General features: G+C 41.0%; 1 protein-coding gene across 1 annotated transcript in view; it reads left to right on the forward strand.

Annotated features, from left to right (window-relative positions):
• LOC140369005 (proteasome activator complex subunit 4B-like) overlaps window positions 1-22,878 on the forward strand; it is a 124,254-nt gene that overhangs the window by 15,952 nt on the left and 85,424 nt on the right. The window contains exons 9-16 of the mRNA XM_072456203.1: window positions 528-620; window positions 3,792-3,970; window positions 7,009-7,095; window positions 7,660-7,846; window positions 9,088-9,177; window positions 14,678-14,742; window positions 15,657-15,807; window positions 22,745-22,843. Of these exons, the coding sequence (XP_072312304.1) occupies window positions 528-620; window positions 3,792-3,970; window positions 7,009-7,095; window positions 7,660-7,846; window positions 9,088-9,177; window positions 14,678-14,742; window positions 15,657-15,807; window positions 22,745-22,843 (951 nt within the window). The remainder of the gene's footprint in view (window positions 1-527; window positions 621-3,791; window positions 3,971-7,008; window positions 7,096-7,659; window positions 7,847-9,087; window positions 9,178-14,677; window positions 14,743-15,656; window positions 15,808-22,744; window positions 22,844-22,878) is intronic.

A 22,878-nucleotide genomic window follows, 5' to 3' on the forward strand; every position in this document is an offset into this window, starting at 1 on the left:
CTGCGTGTGAGATAGTACCTGTGGTTGATCGTGGTTTTTACATCAGTCAAGTGGCAATTTGTGACGAAAAGAGTGAAAGAAAGATTGCTGAGATTTAAAAGAAAATCCCTTTAAAACACTTGGCAGTTTAGTCATTAATTTAATCAAATAACTGTGTTTTGTGTGTGTATTGTGCAAATTAAGCTAGTTTTATCCCAACAGCATTACCGTATTTTCCGAAGTATAATTCGCACTGGAGTATAAGTCGCACCAGCCAAAAAATGCATTATAGAGAAGAAAAAAACATATATAAGTTGTACTGGAGTATGAAATGCAGTTGCAAGTGTGAAAATAACAAATAATATAACATAAGTTGCACCCCGGCCAAAATTATGAAAAAAGGTGCGACTTATAGTCCGGAAAATATGGTATTTATTTTGTATCATAGCCCCATTATAAAGCGTCTCTGTGCTCCATAATATGACTCAAACCTTTGTGATTGCTACTGCTAATGTTTCACTCATTATCCAATTCATTCTTATGTTCAGGGCGGTCCAGGAAACCCCGCCCAGAAAGAGTTGACCCGCCTCTTCAGCAGCATCGCATCTTTCTACCATCCGTCCAACCACGGGCGCTGGCAGGTCAGTCTCTCATCTCTCTCTTCTTTCTCCATCAAACCCCAAAGTTAATTAATCGGCCATCGGCGTCTCAGGTTAACATTTAAATTTGGCGAATAATTGTGTTATTGTGATTACGAAGGTGTTCGGAGGGCCGCAGCAGAAAGGAGAAGGCGTGATGTGAGTTAGCGGAAGATTCTGGAGTGGATCCCGAGTTCAATCTGTTGTTTCACATACAGTATTAAGGAGACAATTGTACTTCTCTGTATGCGAGTAGTTATGCTCCGATAGTACGTGGTTCGAGATATAATACCGTCCACACAACGCTCCCTTTGGACAATTAACTGATGCACAACGTCGGTTTGTAGTCAATCAGGAATTGTGTACTTTTTACCTGATTTCTACTCTTAACAACATGAAAAACTGTTTTAGTTTATTACAGACGGTCCACATGTCTTGTTACCTAATGCATTCTTAGCATCCAAATTAATTTAAGTTTATAAGCTTTTTCCACACATTTCAGAGGCCAAAGTGAGTATTTTCCAATGTTGATTCATGCTAACAACAACTAGCATGCTAACGGCGCACTTCCTGCTTTGCGGAGACTAAAATGCTCTATAATTAGATGCAGACGGAACACAGCTGTCTCATTTTGACCCTAAGAGCTGCTTTTACAAAACAACTGTGTCGGGGAAACAGATTTGACCTTTTAAGTCGACAACAGCCCGAGTTTACACAGCGTAAAGCCCCCATTCTTCCCTCTCCGCCTCTCTCTTCCTTCTCTCTCCTCTCTCACCTCTTCCTCCCTCTCTTCTTTATCTCTCTCCTCTCTCACCCCTTCCTCCCTCTCTTCTTTATCTCTCCTCTCTCTTCCTTCTCTCTCCTCTCTCTTCCTTCTCTCTCCTCTCTCACCCCTTCCTCCCTCTCTTCTTTATATCTCTCTCTTCTCTCACCCCTTCCTCCCTCTCTTTTTTATCTATCTTTCTTCTCTCTCCTCTCTCACCCCTTCCTCCCTCTCTTCTTTATCTCTCTCTCCTCTCTCTTCCTTCTTTCTCCTCTCTCACCCCTTCCTCCCTCTCTTCTTTATTTCTCTTCCTTCTGTCTCCTCTCTCACCCCTTCCTCCCTCTCTTCTTTATTTCTCTTCCTTCTGTCTCCTCTCTCACCCCTTCCTCCCTCTCTTCTTTGTCTCTCCTCTCTCTTCCTTCTCTCTCCTCTCTCACCCCTTCCTCCCTCTCTTCTTTATCTCTCTTCCTTCTCTCTCCTCTCTCACCCCTTCCTCCCTCTCTTCTTTATCTCTCCTCTCTCTTCCTTCTGTCTCCTCTCTCACCCCTTCCTCCCTCTCTTCTTTATCTCTCCTCTCTCTTCCTTCTCTCTCCTCTCTCACCCCTTCCTCCCTCTCTTCTTTATCTCTCTCTCCTCTCTCACCCCTTCCTCCCTCTCTTCTTTATCTCTCCTCTCTCTTCCTTCTCTCTCCTCTCTCACCCCTTCCTCCCTCTCTTCTTTATATCTCTCTCTTCTCTCACCCCTTCCTCCCTCTCTTCTTTATCTCTCTTTCTTCTCTCTCCTCTCTCACCCCTTCCTACCTCTCTTCTTTATCTCTCTCTCCGCTCTCTTCCTTCTCTCTCCTCTCTCACCCCTTCCTCCCTCTCTTCTTTATCTCTCTCTCCTCTCTCACCCCTTCCTCCCTCTCTTCTTTGTCTCTCCTCTCTCTTCCTTCTCTCTCCTCTCTCACCCCTTCCTCCCTCTCTTCTTTATCTCTCTTCCTTCTCTCTCCTCTCTCACCCCTTCCTCCCTCTCTTCTTTATCTCTCCTCTCTCTTCCTTCTCTCTCCTCTCTCACCCCTTCCTCCCTCTCTTCTTTATCTCTCTCTCCTCTCTCACCCCTTCCTCCCTCTCTTCTTTATCTCTCCTCTCTCTTCCTTCTCTCTCCTCTCTCACCCCTTCCTCCCTCTCTTCTTTATCTCTCTCTCCTCTCTCACCCCTTCCTCCCTCTCTTCTTTATCTCTCCTCTCTCTTCCTTCTCTCTCCTCTCTCACCCCTTCCTCCCTCTCTTCTTTATATCTCTCTCTTCTCTCACCCCTTCCTCCCTCTCTTCTTTATCTCTCTTTCTTCTCTCTCCTCTCTCACCCCTTCCTCCCTCTCTTCTTTATCTCTCTTCCTTCTCTCTCCTCTCTCACATCCCTCTCAAACCTCACACGTTCATAAAGCCTTTGGTGGAGTGTGTTTTCAGCTGCTTGTTGTCCCGTTGCTGTGATTTATGAAGCTGTCATTCAGCGCTTGGCCGGCCGTCTGTGCTCCAGCAGCTCAATAATGAAATGCAACTCCTGGAGAAACCCATCATTTCACCCTTAAATTCGGGCAAAGGTTGAGCTGACCTGCACAGAAAAATATGGGATAATTATTGTAAACATTGTGAAATGTCCTGGGGCCGTGCAGATCCTGGGGCCGTGCAGGTCCTGGGGCCGTGCAGGTCCTGCAGGTCCTGGGGCCGTGCAGATCCTGGGGCCGTGCAGGTCCTGCAGGTCCTGGGGCCGTGCAGGTCCTGGAGGTCCTGGGGCCGTGCAGGTCCTGGAGGTCCTGGGGCCGTGCAGGTCCTGGAGGTCTTGGGGCCGTGCAGGTCCTGGGGCCGTGCAGGTCCTGGAGGTCGTGGGGCCGTGCAGGTCCTGGGGCCGTGCAGGTTCTGGAGGTCCTGGGGCCGTGCAGGTCCTGGAGGTCCTGGGGCCGTGCAGGTCCTGGGGCCGTGCAGGTTCTGGAGGTCCTGGGGCCGTGCAGGTCCTGGAGGTCCTTGGGCCGTGCAGGTCCTGGTGCCGCGGAGGTCCTGGGGTCGTGCAGGTCCTGGGGCCATGCAGGTCCTGGGGCCGTGCAGGTCCTGGAGGCCCTTAGGGCGTGCAGGTCCTGGAGGTCCTTGGGCTGTGCAGGTCCTTGTGCCTCGCAGGTCCTGGAGCCGTGCAGGTCCTGCACGACGTCATCGTTGTGCTGAGCAGCATGACATACAGCACATGTGTGTCTGCTGGTATTATTGTACTTAATTTGAGGGGGATTTAAGTCATGTATGCTTTCAGCAGATGCGTTTTTTAAGTTCTAAAACCAGAGATGCAAATACAAAGATGCTCAAGAGCATGTTTAGGCCAATGACAGTACAAATAATGCATAATATGTGTCTTAATTATATCCGTGTCCTTTGTATTTTTTCAGGCTCGTCTGATGCGCCTTCTTCAGCGTTTACCAGCAAGTGTGGTAAGGCGCGTGCATCGTGAGCGCCACGCTGCCCCCTTCTGGATCACTCTGGTCCCTGAGTCTCAGAGACTCACAGACGAAGACCTGAGAGACTTCACTCAGAGTTTGTTAGGAGCCGCCCTGCTGGCCATGTACAGGTACGGCACTTTGGACAATCATGTGTGACTTTGAAATAACATAAACGTTTAGTCTCAATTTGAAGGTTTTCTCTCTTGTTACTGTAGAACAGTGGTTTTCTAACTCTTTTGGCGACCCACTTAATTGTTCACCCCTCATGAGTGTTGCAGTTGGACATTATAGGCTGGTTAAAACTGTCTGTAAGTAGGCTAACGTTTATTAGCATAGCCACCCAATACTGTGTAAACTAGCATTAGCCAACTGCTAACTAGCTGAAACGACCTGTTTTGAGACTTTTGTTGGAACAGCCCACAGTGCAACATGCAGCTTTCGTCCTCAAGATGGCAGTAGCAACATCGCTGTCACGTGCAAGTGTCACGTGCAACTGTCACGTGCAAGTGTCACGTGCAAGTGTCACGTGCAAGTGTCACGTGCAACTGTCACGTGCAACAGCAAGTGACAGGCAATCGATTTCATTTGGTGAGGCCATTATTGCAGCTATCTGCAGTGTCTCACGCACACGTGAAGAAACAAGGAACATGGATGAAAATAGATGTTAAAGTTTGACCACACTGCTCTGTGCAGGGGTCAGTCCGTGTCCACGGTGTGGGTCAGTCCCTGTCCACAGTGTGGGTCAGTCCGTGTCCTCAGTGTGGGTCAGTCCCTGTCCACAGTGTGGGTCAGTCCCTGTCCACTGTGTGGGTCAGTCCATATCCTCAGTGTGGGTCAGTCTGTATCCACAGTGTGGGTCAGTCCCTGTCCACTGTGTGGGTCAGTCCGTGTCCACAGTGTGGGTCAGTCCGTGTCCACAGTGTGGGTCAGTCCCTGTCCACAGTGTGGGTCAGTCCCTGTCCACAGTGTGGGTCAGTCCCTGTTCACTGTGTGGGTCAGTCCATATCCTCAGTGTGGGTCAGTCCGTGTCCACAGTGTGGGTCAGTCCCTGTCCACTGTGTGGGTCAGTCCGTGTCCACAGTGTGGGTCAGTCCGTGTCCACAGTGTGGGTCAGTCCCTGTCCACTGTGTGGGTCAGTCCGTGTCCACAGTGTGGGTCAGTCCGTGTCCACAGTGTGGGTCAGTCCCTGTCCACTGTGTGGGTCAGTCCGTGCGCTCTGCTGCTGCATTGAGAGTGCTGTATATGAGAGTCATCTCAGGAGAAGACGTGGTTGTTTTACTTCATTCATTCTGCCACTAACTTCCTGCCCCAAAACACACTGTTTTAATGAAGGCGCACGGAGAGGAAGCAATGTAAACGCATAAGCAGCATTATAATAGTCAGTTAATGCTTTTTTAATCGGCTGTGGGAGCCATCACCGCAGTAAGTTTTGGCTTCTGATGGAGGGAATAAACGGCGTGCACCAGGTAGTGGCCAATCGAGACAAAGTTTCCTCGCAGCTGCACGCCACGACTCGTTTCTCTTCATATGAAACACACCCAGGTTTATATTGGCCTTTTATCCCTGAAAAACATTGATAGAACTTATAAAAATGCCTAATATTTTACCAATACGCAAACAAACCTCACTTTAACCTTGCACCGCACTAAAGAGAGAGAGAAATAGAAAGAGAGTGGGGAGTAAAAAGCGAGCGTGCACGGAGCTAAAAAAAAACACTTTCAGCATTAACAGTTCAGAGAATAAGTGTTTTTGGCAGCAGGAGGAGCACACAGCCTCAATTGTTGCTTTTGATCGTGATGTTTCTTCATCAATCTTGTTAAAATATTTGCAATACGGTTGAAAAATACCAGACTTTTCTCTTTTTTTTTGCTTTAGTGTCAAGAAATACTAATATATCACAATTTCTTTCGTACATTGGTGACATTTTTAGTCAGGCCTACGTCTAATTTATAATGTTACAAACCAATTAGCAGAAAACGTACTCATAGACCCGTTTGCTGGTCTTCGTAAACGTATTAAAGCGTTCATGATCTGGCAGGAGTGAAGCGGCAGGTGCCGTCGTGGGAGGATAGTGTGTTTTTGTCACACAGCGGGGCTTTTTAGAGTGGGCTCGTCATTTTTAGGATAAAGCCGGACATTTATCTCTTCATAATGCTTCAGTCCCGGTTTTAACACCACATCCTGACTGCGTATTTGACACTTCCTCTTTTAAACACTCACTCTTATCCACACGATGATGCAAGATAAATCCATTCATTTAGCTACATTCGTTAGTGGTCGCATACGAATGAATGTAACGGAAAAATTGCTTTATTATTTATTGTTTGCGAGGTGTTTTTGAAGGTTTTTGTCGTCTGATTTTGTAACTTCCACTTCCAGTTAGTTATTATAAATCTAAAAGTTATATATTTTTTCAAACAAATCCTTTTATTTCATCAAATGGCAAAAGAAAATACACCGGTTATGGATTAATTTATTAAATCTGAGTTTGAAACTGCATTGGCCAATGATAACGCCTTGTCTAATGTTCACTCTGTAATAAATGGATAAAGTTTAGAGGAAAAAACTCAAAATAATACATTTACTACTATGTTTTAGACTGTTTACTGCTGGTGTTGATGTTGAACAATGCTTTTACGCTTTTTAACTTGAATAAATGTGCATTTAATAAGACAAAATGAATAAACTGAAGTAAAGGTGGACGTGATCAAAATAATACATGCAATTGTGACTTGCCAATCCAATAAGACGGTTCTATAATATTCATGCAATCTACGCTTCCTCATCCACTCCTCCCATTTTACGTTCAGCCTCTGTGAGTGACAGCTGCATCGAACCAATCACAGTGACGTGTGGACGCTCAGAAGACGCACACGGCTTTTGTCACTTCATAAAGGTGTCGCAAAGCTGCTAAATTGTAAGAAAACATATTCTTGACAACAACTAAATCCTAATATAGCTTTATAACGTAATATAACGCGCACATCCTAAACTCTCAGCGTTCAGGGCTCTGTTTGATACTAAAGTGCGTCGTAAGTTAAACGCTCTCCAGTCTCCACTTGCTCCTGCGCGGTCTGACCTGGAACCTAAATTAAAAGCCTTACATTAGATAGTATTAACCGTTTGTTTTGTGTCTGCTCGTGCGCCCCCTGCTGGTGACGTGCAGTAAGACAGGAAGCGCCGACGCAGCCTTCGCTCTCCAAAACATGGCCCTCCTCACTCCAGAGCTCGTCATACCATCAGTGCTGGAAAAGTAAGTCAACGGCTCATTTTCTAACTGTAAACTGTAACTTATTTTTTTTCTTCTGTTAATTACAAGATTATTTGGGTTGAATAGGCCTAATTAAATATATACAATTACATTATACAGTAATAAATTGCAATGGGAGCGTTCTTTAAGATGAAACTATAACTATTTCCACTCTTCAGATTATGCTCGAAACCAATCACTGTTTACTTAATCAACTTGATCAAACGATTGCTTTGCATTAACGACAAATATAAGTCCATGTTTTTATGTTTCCCCCTATTTATAAAAATGCATTTGATTACAAAGTGACATATTTTGATGAAAACGACAGATATAAACACAAATGCAGATAAACGCAGATAAAGAAAGCCTTTAGCAGGTAGGTTAGGTCAGTTAATTAATTTGCCTTTTGTAGATTAAAACCACATTGGAAAACAAGTGGAAAGAGTGCACAGGAAAACAAGCGCATAAACAAGCAACAAAACAACATTGTCACTTAAAAAAACAAACTAAACTGAAGATAAATGTGTTTTCCACGTCCATTACCTGTATGTTGCCTGGTTGCAGGACGTACGCAGCCATGGAGACCCTGACCGAGCCCCACACGCTGACGGCCACCCTCAGCTGCATGATCGGCATGGCCCGGAGCCTCGTCTCGGCCAGCAACGGTTACCCAGAAGGCCGAGCGCACGTGGTCCCTCTCCTCATGGGCTCCCTGCCTGGTGTGGACCCCAACGACTTCAGCAAGTGCATGGTGAGGGAGGGAACGATAAATGAGGCTATTGACTGTGGTTCGCCGTGTTATAAAGGCTAAAGGAGATTTTACCGTATTTTCCGGACTATAAGTCGCACCTTTTTTCGTAGTTTTGGCCGAGGTGCGACTTATACTTATATTTCTACTTATATACTTATACCTATACTCCGGAGCGACTTATATGTGATATTATTTGTTATTTTCACACTTGCAACCGCATTTCATACTCCAGTGCAACTTATATATGTTTTTTTCTTCTCTATTATGCATTTTTTGGCGGGTGTGACTTATATTCCAGTGCAACTTATAATCCAGAAAATACGGTAGATGAAGGTTCCCTCCGTAACTGTTCTGGTGAAGGGTTTGTCACCTGCTTGTCTCCATGGAGATCTTATTGCTTTGCCTGGACTGTTCCACGGCATTAAACTCAAAAACTTTTCCCCAGACATGCATGTGATGGGTCAGATCTGCGGAGAGGCGACCCCGCTCACTAAAGAAACACATGTTTTGGAGCAATACATGTTGTAATTGAATAAACGCACGATAGATACATTTGCCGAACTGTGCTATACATGGAGACAAGCAAGTGGTGGACCAAAAAAGTGATAGAATGTGCCTTTAGCTTGAGCCTAGTCACTGATTTATTCCTCTTTCTTAATGACCTCGTTTAGACATTAGAAAGGACACATATTATGCATTATTTATGTTGTTTTTGTCCTTTAAACATGCTCTTCTCTTGAGAACCTTTGCTTTGGCATCTCATGTCTTAGAACTTAAAATTATGTATCTACTGTAAGCAAACATTACTTTATATCTGCGAGGCGTTCCCTCATCAGGATTTGTATTAGCACTCCATCTACTGGCAGCAGAGAGAACTGCCATAGGGAGTAAACAAAAAGTAGCCTGCCCCCAACATGCTAATGTAAGCAGTTGTAATGAACACAATTTTAAACAGAAATGTGACTAGTGACTTAAAAACAGCTCAGGAAACCTCCGGATCTTTACCTATGACGTCATAAAACTGGGACATTTGAAGTGTTTATGAGGCTGATAGAGGAGAGGACTCACTAAACAGGAACAGGTATGATTTCGATGAGGGAAGCAACAAAGAGCAACAAAAAATGTCACTTTTGCATATTATGTGCTGTTTGATGTATGTGTCTGGAGGATGAACATATTTTTTGTGTGGATTTATGGAGTGGATTTAACGCGACATAAATGTGTGTCTTTACGTGGCGCAGATAACGTTCCAGTTCATTGCCACCTTCACGACTCTGGTGCCTTTGGTCGACTGCTCGTCTGCTCCGTCTCATCACCCAGAACTCACCGAAGTAAGTCCATGTGCCACAAACGAGAGCTTATGTATCTGTGTCGCATTTCTGTCAACCAGAAGTATTTATCCAGAAGCAGTATTTATCCAGTAGTAGTATTTATCCAGAAGCAGTATTTATCCAGTAGCAGTATTTATCCAGTAGCAGTATTTATCCAGTAGCAGTATTTATCCAGAAGCAGTATTCATCCAGAAGCAGTATTTATCCAGTAGCAGTATTTATCCAGAAGCAGTATTCATCCAGAAGCAGTATTTATCCAGTAGCAGTATTTATCCAGTAGTAGTATTTATCCAGAAGCAGTATTCATCCAGAAGCAGTATTTATCCAGTAGTAGTATTTATCCAGAAGCAGTATTCATCCAGAAGCAGTATTTATCCAGTAGTAGTATTTATCCAGTAGCAGTATTCATCCAGAAGCAGTATTCATCCAGTAGCAGTATTTATCCAGTAGCTGTATTTATCCAGTAGCAGTATTTATCCAGAAGCAGTATTCATCCAGTAGCAGTATTTATCCAGTAGCAGTATTTATCCAGTAGTGGTATTTATCCAGAAGCAGTATTCATCCAGAAGCAGTATTTATCCAGTAGCAGTATTTATCCAGTAGCAGTATTTATCCAGAAGCAGTATTCATCCAGTAGCAGTATTTATCCAGAAGCAGTATTTATCCAGTAGCAGTATTTATCCAGTAGCAGCATTTATCCAGTAGCAGTATTTATCCAGAAGCAGTATTCATCCAGAAGCAGTATTTATCCAGTAGCAGTATTTATCCAGTAGCAGTATTTATCCAGTAGCAGTATTTATCCAGAAGCAGTATTCATCCAGAAGCAGTATTTATCCAGTAGTAGTATTTATCCAGTAGCAGTATTTATCCAGAAGCAGTATTTATCCAGTAGTAGTATTTATCCAGTAGCAGTATTTATCCAGTAGCAGTATTTATCCATTAGCAGTATTTATCCAGTAGTAGTATTTATCCAGTAGCAGTATTTATCTAGTAGCAGTATTTATCCAGTAGCAGTATTTATCCAGAAGCAGTATTCATCCAGTAGCAGTATTTATCCAGTAGTAGTATTTATCCAGTAGCAGTATTTATCCAGAAGCAGTATTTATCCAGTAGCAGTATTTATCCATTAGCAGTATTTATCCAGTAGTAGTATTTATCCAGTAGCAGTATTTATCCAGTAGCAGTATTTATCCAGTAGCAGTATTTATCCAGTAGCAGTATTTATCCAGAAGCAGTATTTATCCAGTAGCAGTATTTATCCATTAGCAGTATTTATCCAGTAGTAGTATTTATCCAGTAGCAGTATTTATCCAGTAGCAGTATTTATCCAGTAGCAGTATTTATCACTCAGTAGTATTTATCCAGTAGCAGTATTTATCCAGTAGCAGCATTTATCCAGTAGCAGTATTTATCCAGAAGCAGTATTCATCCAGAAGCAGTATTTATCCAGTAGCAGTATTTATCCAGTAGCAGTATTTATCCAGTAGCAGTATTTATCCAGAAGCAGTATTCATCCAGAAGCAGTATTTATCCAGTAGTAGTATTTATCCAGTAGCAGTATTTATCCAGAAGCAGTATTTATCCAGTAGTAGTATTTATCCAGTAGCAGTATTTATCCAGTAGCAGTATTTATCCATTAGCAGTATTTATCCAGTAGTAGTATTTATCCAGTGGCAGTATTTATCTAGTAGCAGTATTTATCCAGTAGCAGTATTTATCCAGAAGCAGTATTCATCCAGTAGCAGTATTTATCCAGTAGTAGTATTTATCCAGTAGCAGTATTTATCCAGAAGCAGTATTTATCCAGTAGCAGTATTTATCCATTAGCAGTATTTATCCAGTAGTAGTATTTATCCAGTAGCAGTATTTATCCAGTAGCAGTATTTATCCAGTAGCAGTATTTATCACTCAGTAGTATTTATCCAGTAGTAGTATTTATCCAGTAGCAGTATTTATCCAGAAGTAGTATTTATCCAGTAGTAGTATTTATCCAGTAGCAGTATTTATCTAGTAGCAGTATTTATCCAGTAGCAGTATTTATCCAGAAGCAGTATTTATCCAGTAGCAGTATTTATCCATTAGCAGTATTTATCCAGTAGTAGTATTTATCCAGTAGCAGTATTTATCCAGTAGCAGTATTTATCCAGTAGCAGTATTTATCACTCAGTAGTATTTATCCAGTAGTAGTATTTATCCAGTAGCAGTATTTATCCAGAAGCAGTATTTATCCAGAAGCAGTATTTATCCAGTAGCAGTATTCATCCAGTAGCAGTATTTATCCAGAAGTAGTATTTATCCAGTAGTAGTATTTATCCAGTAGCAGTATTTATCCAGTAGCAGTATTTATCCAGTAGCAGTATTTATCCAGAAGCAGTATTTATCCAGTAGCAGTATTTATCCAGAAGCAGTGTTTATCCAGTAGTAGTATTTATCCAGTAGCAGTATTCATCCAGTAGCAGTATTTATCCAGTAGCAGTATTTATCCAGTAGCAGTATTTATCCAGAAGCAGTATTTATCCAGAAGCAGTATTTATCCAGTAGCAGTATTTATCCAGTAGCAGTATTTATCCAGTAGCAGTATTCATCCAGAAGCAGTATTTATCCAGTAGCAGTATTCATCCAGAAGCAGTATTTATCCAGTAGTAGTATTTATCCAGTAGCAGTATTTATCCAGAAGCAGTGTTTATCCAGTAGTAGTATTTATCCAGTAGCAGTATTCATCCAGTAGCAGTATTTATCCAGTAGCAGTATTTATCCAGTAGCAGTATTTATCCAGAAGCAGTATTTATCCAGAAGCAGTATTTATCCAGTAGCAGTATTTATCCAGTAGCAGTATTTATCCAGTAGCAGTATTCATCCAGAAGCAGTATTTATCCAGTAGCAGTATTTATCCAGTAGCAGTATTTATCCAGTAGTTGTATTTATCCAGTAGCAGTATTTATCCAGTAGCAGTATTTATCCAGTAGCAGTATTTATCCAGTAGCAGTATTTATCCAGAAGCAGTATTTATCCATTAGCAGTATTTAAATCCTGGTTTGGTCCTGCTCTTGTCCAGGTTTAGTTCCTGTTATGGTGTGTGATATATATGTTTGGGGACAAGTAATTGCATTAACTACATGATTTAAAGTTCAAATCTTGTTTAGAATAGGGGTTAAAGTGCCCCCTACAGGTCGGACCATTCATTGAACTAAACTGCAGTTAAGTGTGTAAAACTGCATTTTAAATGTTTAGCAGCATTTAAAATGTTGCTAAAAATGTTAAATATGTTATCACAGAATAGCTCATTTTTTAGGTTTATAATTCAACTTCCTGTTTCCAGGAAAAAAAAATCTAATGTCACAATTTTTTTAATTTGATAAATTAAGATATACGAGAGCGACTTAATTTGTTGGATTAATGTTTAGAATGTCAAAAAAGTAATTTATTTTGTGTAACTTATGCATAAACTTTGTCTGGAATGAGTGTCCCAAGTGTGATGTCACTTCCTGTCATTTTCTACAGATTTTTCAACTTTTCTCCACAAATGCCTGCTCGATTGGTGTAAAACTATAATTTATATGTACAACAGATATAAATACACTAAATAGTCAAAATTAGAAAATTGTAAAAACCTGTCATGGGCACTTTCAATTTTAGGCAAGTAGTGACTGTGGTTAAAGTGCAAATTACAGGTTTTTACGTTTTTCTAATTTTGACTTTATTTGGCGCATTTTATAACTTTTGTGAATATAAATTATAGGTGTGTTTTTTTATTGCTCTTTCTGGAGAAAAGTGGAAAAATCTGTTATTCCATCCAAAGTTCATGCAGAAGTTACACAAAAGAAACAACATTTTGAAACATGAATTCAACAAATTAAAGGTGCTCCCACATATTTGTATTTGTCCCAAATTGTTTTTATTATAAACCTAAGAAATTACCAATTCTGGGTCAGAATGTGTACAAAAAAATCAGAAAAAAATCAAACATATTTAACTTGACTGGGAGCTATTATGCAGTTTTAATTTAATTATGTTTTCAAGCAGGAAAAGATGAATAAAACATTAATCAGGCCTTAAGATGCAGATTTTTCTCCGTGGATAATGTTAAACGAATAATATTTCAATAGTCGTTTTGGAGACTATAAAGTCTATACAATAAACGTTAATCAAAAGGGCTGTAAAAATACTGATCAAAAACAAATCGCTGTTATTAAGTGATATGTCTGTTTTTGCTACACATCTTAAAGTCCGTCATCATAGCTGTTCTGAAATACTACTTAATGATGTAATAAACATGCCATTGGCTCATGAAAGCAATTAACAGTGACTCACGTAGCTCAGGTCTGGCCTTAATCTTATCAGATGGAGGTCAATTCAAATCCCACGTTAAATTAAGTCATTATTATGTCACACGAAGCACAATTTTATTTATTCATTAAAAGCGCCTACATTTCTGTTTTAATCTATTACCATATTATAATATTGTTTGTGCTGCAAAATGTTCCGTTTGAGTGTGACGTGAAAAATAAAATCATTATTTTAATCGTGTTGTTGTAAATATGTAAATGAGATAGAATAAACACATTTTGAATCTATTTGTTTTGGTTCACTAAAAAACTTCTCTTTAACAATTTTTTGATTATTAAACATAAAAATACAGTCAAATATTGAGGGTTAGAAAACAGGGCTGGACAATTTTGCCAACTTTATTCCAATAATAGTAATAATTAGGTGATAATTTGTCAATACAACAAAAATATGCTAAAATGTGTCTTTAAATGAATTACATAAAGTTCAAGACAAATGTGAAAAAATCTAAATTACTCAAAAAAAGTGCAGATATATACATTTTATCCTACCAAAAATCTGAAAATAAATGTAATAATAATAATAATAATATTTATTTAAAAAAATTATAAACATACACCCAATATTCAAATTCAACATTGACAATATTATTTTCAAAAATTCATTCATTCATAAATTAACACATTTTTCAATACTTAATTCAGGTGTATTTCTGAGACAATTGTGATTTTGCACGTTACAAAATTTAATTGAATTGAATGTGCAAATTGTACTTTTTTCAAAATTAATCTGTAGCTTGATGGATAAAAATGTACCTACTCGATATATAAAGTTATCTTAGTCACTTGAGGGGCAAAAACTTCGACAACTTGATGCCTTCTGAAAGATAATACTTATAATGATCATTGCTCGTATATAACATTGCTTTTATGAATACATTTTCCAAAACGAAAGCAAGTTTTAGTCAAACAATGTGCTTATCTCCTGCCTATCAAGCCCATATCTCAACCATCAGATGACACATTGCAGCATATTTGAATAACAAAATCTTATGTAACTGCGTCCAATTATGTAGACATACGGGCGTAAAGACAAGTGTTGTTATTTCATGTCTCGGGTTTGCTGAAATAATAGAAACTAATGAGATTTTGTCGTGTCGAAAATCCACCTTACTCTATATTTTAAAATTCCCTTTTACTCCCCTTTTCCGCAGATTGAGAGGGATCTTTGCTTCGCCACCGTCGAATTCGAAGACTTCGTGCTGCAGTTTCTCGACAGGTAACGCACAAAGGAAGAAGTCGAACTGTCATTTAGCACAAACAAACAAACAAACATGTTGTCAATCGCCTCGTGGGAGTGTCGTGTCGATCTGTTTGGATGCACTGGTCTGCATCGCTGCCCAGAGCGCCCGTTTGGTGATTGAGGACTGGAGTGCGCGCTTGACATTTTCACTGCTGACAGCTGCACAAAGCCTGTTTACATACGGAGGAAGTAGAGATGTAAGTGTGTGTTTGTGGTTCACATCTGTTTAGTCCCTGTGTAGAGCTGGTTTAGTCCCGGTTTGGCCCAGGTTTATGTCTGAATCTAATTTAGACGCTGTTTTAGATTTGTTTTTAGACCTTGTTTTAGACTTAAAACTATATAAATGCTGGTTAATACTGACTTAGACCTGTGTTAAACCCTGAATTCTGGCACCAGCCAAAATTTGCATAATAGAGAAGAAAAAAACATATATAAGTCGCACTGGAGTATGAAATCCAGTTGCAAGCGTGAAAATAACAAATAATATCACATATAAGTCGCTCCGGAGTATAAGTATAAGTATATAAGTATAAATATAAGTATAAGTCGCACCCGGGCCAAAACTATAAAAAAAAAAGGTGCGACTTATAGCCTGGAAAATACGGTATTCATATTCTGTCAAAGTCCGCTTCTATTCGAAAACTGCCTTTATTTTGTCACAGTTTATATTTCTGTATTTTTACTTTTCATTGGTTCTTGCTGCATCACATCGCCAAATCAAATGCATGGTTTTCCCGATTCACCTTGGCTAAGCCTGCCACGCTGACGCCTCTGGTTCAGTCTGGAGCTCGTCCTGGCTAATTGACAATCTGTTGGCTGGTTTTTGACACTTTGCAGCTGCCGTACATTTGCATTGTCTGAGCGCGTTGCCTCCGTGTGTTCGTGCGCAGGTGTTTCGCCCTGATCGACAGCTCCACTCTGGAGCAGACGCGCGACGAGACGGAGACGGACACCCAGACGCAGCTGGAGAGCCTGGTGGAGCTGGGCCTGTCCTCCACCGTCAGCACCGTCCTCACACAGTGCTCCGTGGAAATATACAAGGTAAACGGACCGTGCGTTCGTAAACAGAGTTGAAAGGAGACACGACATTTTGACGCGATAAATACGTTCAAGCCACAATTTTGCAAAAAAAAAAAAATATTTATATAAGGCTGTCCCAAATAAATTGTCTGTTTGCTGTAACCCGACCCAACATTTTTCAAGTGGGTCGGACGGTAGGCAAATTCTTATTTTTTTTACTTTGAAGGCAAAAAAAAAGATCCCTGGTGGAGTGACCACCAGGGGTCAAGCTTCAACAGTCCAGGGGTCAGGCTTCAACAGTCCAGGGGTCATGCTTCAACAGTCCAGGGGCCAGGCTTCAACAGTCCAGGGGCCAGGCTTCAACAGTCCAGGGGTCATGCTTCAACAGTCCAGGGGCCAGGCTTCAACAGTCCAGGGCTCGGGCTTCAACAGTCCAGGGGTCAGACTTCAACAGTCCAGGGGTCAGGCTTCAACAGTCCAGGGGTCAGACTTCAACATTCCAGGGGTCAGATTTCAACAGTCCAGGGGTCAGGCTTCAACAGTCCAGGGGTCAGACTTCAACAGTCCAGGGGTCAGACTTCAACAGTCCAGGGGTCAGGCTTCAACAGTCCAGGGGTCAGGCTTCAACAGTCCAGGGGTTAGACTTCAACAGTCCAGGGCTCGGGCTTCAACAGTCCAGGGGTCAGACTTCAACAGTCCAGGGGTTAGACTTCAACAGTCCAGGGGTCAGGCTTCAACAGTCCAGGGGTCAGACTTCAACAGTCCAGGGCTCGGGCTTCAACAGTCCAGGGGTCAGACTTCAACAGTCCAGGGGTCAGACTTCAACAGTCCAGGGGTCAGACTTCAACAGTCCAGGGGTCAGACTTCAACAGTCAATGACGGAAAATGTCTGGATCAACCCGATCGGGAGACTACTTAAGATATTTCAATCGACCTTTTGTACGCTGCTATCCTTTATTTTGGTAGCTAAGGCGAGTGGGGGGAACATGCGGGGAACACGGGCGCCGCCATGTTTGTTGTGATGACGCTGCTGGGCGTGTTTCAATCACAGAATGCATAGCGTAAGTCAAATTTAAATCAAGCCACACCGTGATAGAGAGTGACAAGTACTATGGACATAACTTTCTTTGTGCGCTTTCTGTTTCGTTACAGAAGCATGTGGAGGACCGAAGTCGCACATGTGTTGCGCAATGTGTCATCAGTCTTTTAGGATGAAAGACAGGTTTACCAGCGTGATAAAAATATTCGACACGGCGGTTTAGGAAGAACCGGTCGTTGAGTCGGCGAAATAATTGAAAAATGAAATATTTTGACGTTTTTTCAACAAAAATGCTGTTTTTCTTTTTTTCAGTCGGCTAGTTTCGTACCGGGTCGGTCGGGTTATGGCAAACAGACATATTATTTTGCTCAGCCTAATTTCGTATTTTTTCCTGGCATTGTAGCACTGCTTTTTGGAACTAGCTTTTCAAGCGGTGTAACTGAGAAGCATTTTTTTTGTTCAAACACAACAGCAAGATCATTTCCCCGACAATAAACGCTGGGTTTCAGATGTTGTCACTGTTGGATTCAATAAATCTGAGAACACAAGACAACAGGATGTGGACATGTGAAAAATAATTGATTCCCTAACAATTTACTGGCTAAAACAAATAGTTCAACTATCCCTTACACACGACGTTCCACCCGGCGCTGTGCTGCTCCCTCGCGCATGAAGGTTGAATCTCTCAGGACCATGGTACTTTTCCACAGAGATGGTCTTTCTCTGTCCGTTCCTAATATGGTCATGTTGTAGACTTTTGTCTAGCTAAAAACTGCAGAAAAAAACAAACAAAAAAACACTTTGGGCACATATATGAGGCACCAATAGCACTGTAAGAAGGTTAAAAGCTCTGAGAAGTCGATTATGCATGATATGGGACCTTTAACAGAGATCACACTTAAAGGTGCACTATGTAACTCTCTGGTTTAGGGTCTACCACCTTTGTCTCCGTTGAACTGTTAGGGTCTGATGCCCAAAGCTGATTCGTTACAAAAAAGATGCCATTGCGACTGTCGTTTGTGTCTGGTGTGAACGGAAGGCCGCTTGATGTGGATCGCAAGCGCACAAAAGAACACAACGTCACATTGTGTTTACGGGATAAAAATGGCAGGTCAATTTCGCACAAAGGTTTTTTATTTTTCCGCCGTCATCGCAGCCACGAGCGCTTTCTCCCTCGCTCGTCCGACTCCTTCACAATCTCCTCAAATACCGCTCGATTACGGCACGAACACTCTATTTTTGCTTGAATTGGTATCTCACACGTTTATTGATTAGTTCTTCCTTCTTCCACTGACAGTTTTCGACTCCTTCGTCTGCCATTTCTCTCCACTTTCACTCAGAATTGTCACGTTTATCCCGGAAATGTTGCCTAGCGATGACGTTCAGGTCGGATCTGGAGACGTTCTAAAAATACAGATCCGATTTATTTATTTATTTCCACATACGAAAGTGTCCTGGGTCAGATTTGAAATAAAAAAAGCAGATACAGGTTACATAATGGGCAAAGAAATCGTATTTGCCCTGCAATGTCAACGTAGACTGTGTATCTATTTCCATGGAGACGGTGATGACACAGGGCCTGAATACAGGTTTGTGGAGAGGTGACCCCACTTCAAGTTTAATGTCATTCTGTGGAACATTCCAGGCATCAATCTGAGACTTTTATCACCATTTTTTCATTGTCTAGCATCAGATTAGACTGATCCATGTGTGCCAGGTGCTCCGTTTGTCCTTTAGAGCCCATTCTAAACCATTTGCATGCATGTATTTATTGATTATGGTTGGACCAGTATCGAGTGTTAAGGTCTGTATAAACATTTGTTATCCCAAAAGTACTTGGTATCCCCAAAAGTACTCCAACACCTTGTTTCACCGGTTTATCTCCATGAAGATAGAAAAGTGCAGAACATTCCAGGTTAAGTACAGAGACAATCATTTAGTACTTATTTATTTTCTTGGACTTAATACACAACATTTACCGTAACAATGAGGTTTAGGTTTATTGATGCATAACCCTAAATGCCTTCCACGTGAAAGTTCCCTGAGTCACATTTAAATTGTCTAAATACACACAAGAAAACAAATACTCATTTCTTGCACAGTATTCGTTTGTTATGTTCACTTTCCCTTCAGTTCAGTGCCTAACCACTCCTCCGCTAACATCAGGGGATTTTCCTCGTTCAAAACAAGAGCACTTTAAAGTTAATTAAATCTCGGATCCTGGGGCTACCTCCAACTCCAAACACATTCTCACTTTTGTTAGTGGCATCGCTTCAAAAGTGTGTTTAATTGGATCAGTGTCCTTGTCCCACAAATATACGCACATGAAGAGAATAGGCTGGGGTAAGTTTAGCTGTTTTAATGTCAGTGTTGAGCCAGAACAACACCAATATCCTCAGTTATTAGCAAAATAGTGTGGAAACAATTTGTCTGTGTACATTGAAATACTGATATATAAATAGTCTTTTTTTTCCCCATTTCCATCTCAAGTAGAAAAAAGTCTTATGTTATTTTGTATTATTTATTGTTATTATTTATTTTTTATTTATGTATGTATTTATATATTTATTTATTTTGTTTCATTTAATTTCTTTTTTTAAATTTAATGTATTTAATATATTTTATTTTATTTTATTTTATTTATTTTATTTATTTTATTTATTTTATTTATTTTATTTATTTTATTTATTTTATTTATTTTATTTATTTTATTTATTTTATTTATTTTATTTATTTTATTTATTTTATATGACTAAACCACATCTGTTAAGCCCTATACAATTCTATTACATTTGAATCAGTCTGCAAAAACGGAACTGCATGTCTTTCCATTCTTTTAGATAGATAACACTTTATTGTGCAGCTTCGTTACACACAAATTAACACGCAGCAAAAAAAAAAAACACATTAAGACATTGATTTGTGTGTGTTTTTTTGTGAATTCAACTCCTTTTTAGCTTTAGCTTCAGGCTGGACTGGCGTATGAAGCGCTGTCTGAGCCTGACCTGGTTAAACGATGCCGACGCCCAGATGGTAACGACACAGACTCTTCGTGCGGGCGACACGGCCGGGGTCAGACACGATGTTCTCGGCTAATCGTGCGGCGTCGTTCCAGTGCGAGGTCTCGAACCGCCCGTCCAAGCGTTGACCCGCCACGTCAGAGCATATTTGAATCCAGATTTTGCCCGTGACCGAGAAGCAGCCGCACCAAAATGTATTCTAAATGTATTCATCGTTTGGTCTTTTTTACGGGGCGTTTTTGTGATAGTCACGAGTCGATCTAACGCTAATTTAGGAGGTTATTATTAGAGGTATTAGGGCTGAGTTTGAGCAATGACAGAATAAACTTGGGTCGCTACAGGAGCTTGTGGGGAAATGAAGCACAAAAACACAGAATTACGGTTAAATTATATATTAATAAATATTCAAATAAATATTCAAAACAACAAAAAGGTTTTTCCAGCGAAAGTTCAGTTTATGTTCCTTTGAGTTTAAGTCTAAAGTTCAGTTTGTAGGAGGGAAAAAATATATATTCCAAGTGAAAAAAAAAAAAAAGTACTGTACTTTCCGGAGTATAAGTCGCACCAGCCAGAAAATGCATAATAGAGAAGAAAAAAACATATATAAGTCGCTCCGGAGTATAAGTATAAGTATGAATATAAGTATAAGTCGCACCCCAGCCAAAACTATGAAAAAAAGTGCGATTTATAGTCCGGAAAATACGGTAATCCAACTTGAGGTGTCCGTATCCGGGGGGAAAAAACAAAGAATGGTTCTGCCAGGTCCGCAGAGTTCATTTGGGTCGCTCGCCTCCTGACCACTGAGATTGAACATTTTCTGCTCAGGATTCGTTTAGTTTTGACTTGTATTTCTCGGTTTAAGCCATGAGTTTCGCACAGTCCACAGCCGGAGCAGGAAGTGGAGACAGGAAGTGGCTCGTGGATGGGCGAATGACATGCGAATGGGGCGGTATCAGTAATCAAAGGCCGAATTTGAGTCACATCGACATTGTGAATAACAGTGAATTACAGATGTGGATTTGGAGTGAAAAACAACTTTCTCGGTTTGTTTTTGTGTGTATTTCCAGAGCATTCTTTTCGCTCCGCGCCACGACCTTGTCCGCGCCACAACCTCGTCCGCGCCCTGCCGGTGCAGCCCAGAACTGTCTGAATTAGTCAGCAGTGTCGGCAAAAGACCGAAGTTCTGTTTTCACAATAGCTTCAGAAAGTGGTTACAATATTCAACCCCAAAGACTTTTTCCCACACATTTAAGATACATTTTTAAAGCAAATCCATAACGCTCATCCTGGCCTTAATTTGAACCATAATCTCATCAAAACCAGGCTCAAAACTTGGCCTTAACTTCACCCATAACCTACCACAAATTGTCCTCCATCATGAAGATGCAAAGGTAACGGGTGCGCCGCGGTAACGGGGTCCTACCATCGCCCACGCCAATGAAATATAGACATAAGTCATTACGCACGTCGGAGAGTCGGTCTGAATGCGTGATGTATTGTTGTGTCGGTGCATCTGTACGTGTCCAAGGTTAAGTCATGAACCAAGTCAAGATGTTTGGATGAAAGATGAGAAAAAGACAGATTGAAATAAATTGGAAAAAGCAGCAGTAGAAGCAGCAGTAGAAGCAGTAGTTACATTGACACACATAAACTACACTTTGATAATTATATTGACCAAAAAATGCAGACAATAATTTACATTTATTGAGTCTGTGCAGGTGAGAAGTAACTCAGTTGTTTGAGATCTCGTCCTCTGATCCAAACGTTGTCAACATATAAACATTGGTAGAACAGTTTGCTTCTTGAAGATAGAAAAGCGCTATATAAATATGGCCATTTAATGTATGTTAAATGTTCCCAAAGACATTTTTTTTGCTGCAAATTATTTACCCAAATAGTCTCGTGAAACCTGTCCGCAGTAGCAGTGGAGGCACAGAACGAGATCGCAGCAGAAGTAATGGCGGGAATGATGGATGTTATTGTATATGTGTATCTGATTTGTTTTAATGGAGATTTGCTGTTTACCATTTCTGCAAATAAGTCAATTTTCTCTTTTAATGGGTCAAGACTGTGGAACGTCCTCTGACCTCAAACTACAGACTGAAACATGTTTAGCAGGATTCTGAAACTGTGTTAAAGTCAGGCCAAAGCTGATGTAACTGAAAAAAAAAAACATATATAAGTCTCAACAGACGAGAGAACATGGTGAATAGGTGTGCGTATGCTAACGCTAACACCTTCAGCTACATGAGGCACAGACAGAACTGTGGTAAGTGTCTGGTATGTTAGCGTAACATATGAACAGTTATTCAGATAACTATAGCATAAAGAACATGCTAACAAGTTTACCAAAGCATCAGTTTTACCCCAAATCACTAAATCCATTGAATTCTTCTTCCTCTGTGTCACTTCTAAACAACTCCACAAACTCCAGAGGAAGAGGAAGTGCTGATTCTTCTTCTGCGTCGCTCAGAGCCTAGAGCGCCCTCTTGGGGTTGTCAGTGTGAAAATAATGAATAATATCACAGATAAGTCGCACCCCGGCCAAAACCCTTTAAAAGCCGTTTTTATGTCCATGTAAAATAATAAAAAAAGGAACCAGTTTCTTGACTAAATCAAATTTCTTTCTTTATCTTAATTCTGCCTTCAGATGCTGTAAAACAGCTGTAATTCAAACAGAGTTAAGCTCATTTCCTGACATGTTGATCGTCAACTTAAGCGATTCGGACAGTTCAGCAAATCACCGAACACGACTGATTCATGTCAGCGTCGGTTTGAAACGGCTTCTTCATTAGTGCGAGATATTGATTTGTTCGTATCGATCTCTCCTCGGCTAATGAACACACCATACGTCTTCTGACTTTTGACCCCCCGGTCTGTGCGTCTGGTTCTCCATTAGGTGGCGCTGCAGAAGGTCTACCATTTCGCCACCTCCAACATCTTCGAGACGTGCGTGTCGGGGCGGATGGTGGCGGACATGTGCCGAGCCGCAGCCAAGGTACGATGTGTGGTGTTTTTAACAGAATTCACTAA

Source organism: Eucyclogobius newberryi, unplaced genomic scaffold (genome assembly GCF_026437365.1).
Source record: "Eucyclogobius newberryi isolate DKJ021-1_F unplaced genomic scaffold, fEucNew1.0.hap1 SCAF_20, whole genome shotgun sequence".
NCBI classification, from domain to species: Eukaryota; Metazoa; Chordata; class Actinopteri; order Gobiiformes; family Gobiidae; genus Eucyclogobius; species Eucyclogobius newberryi.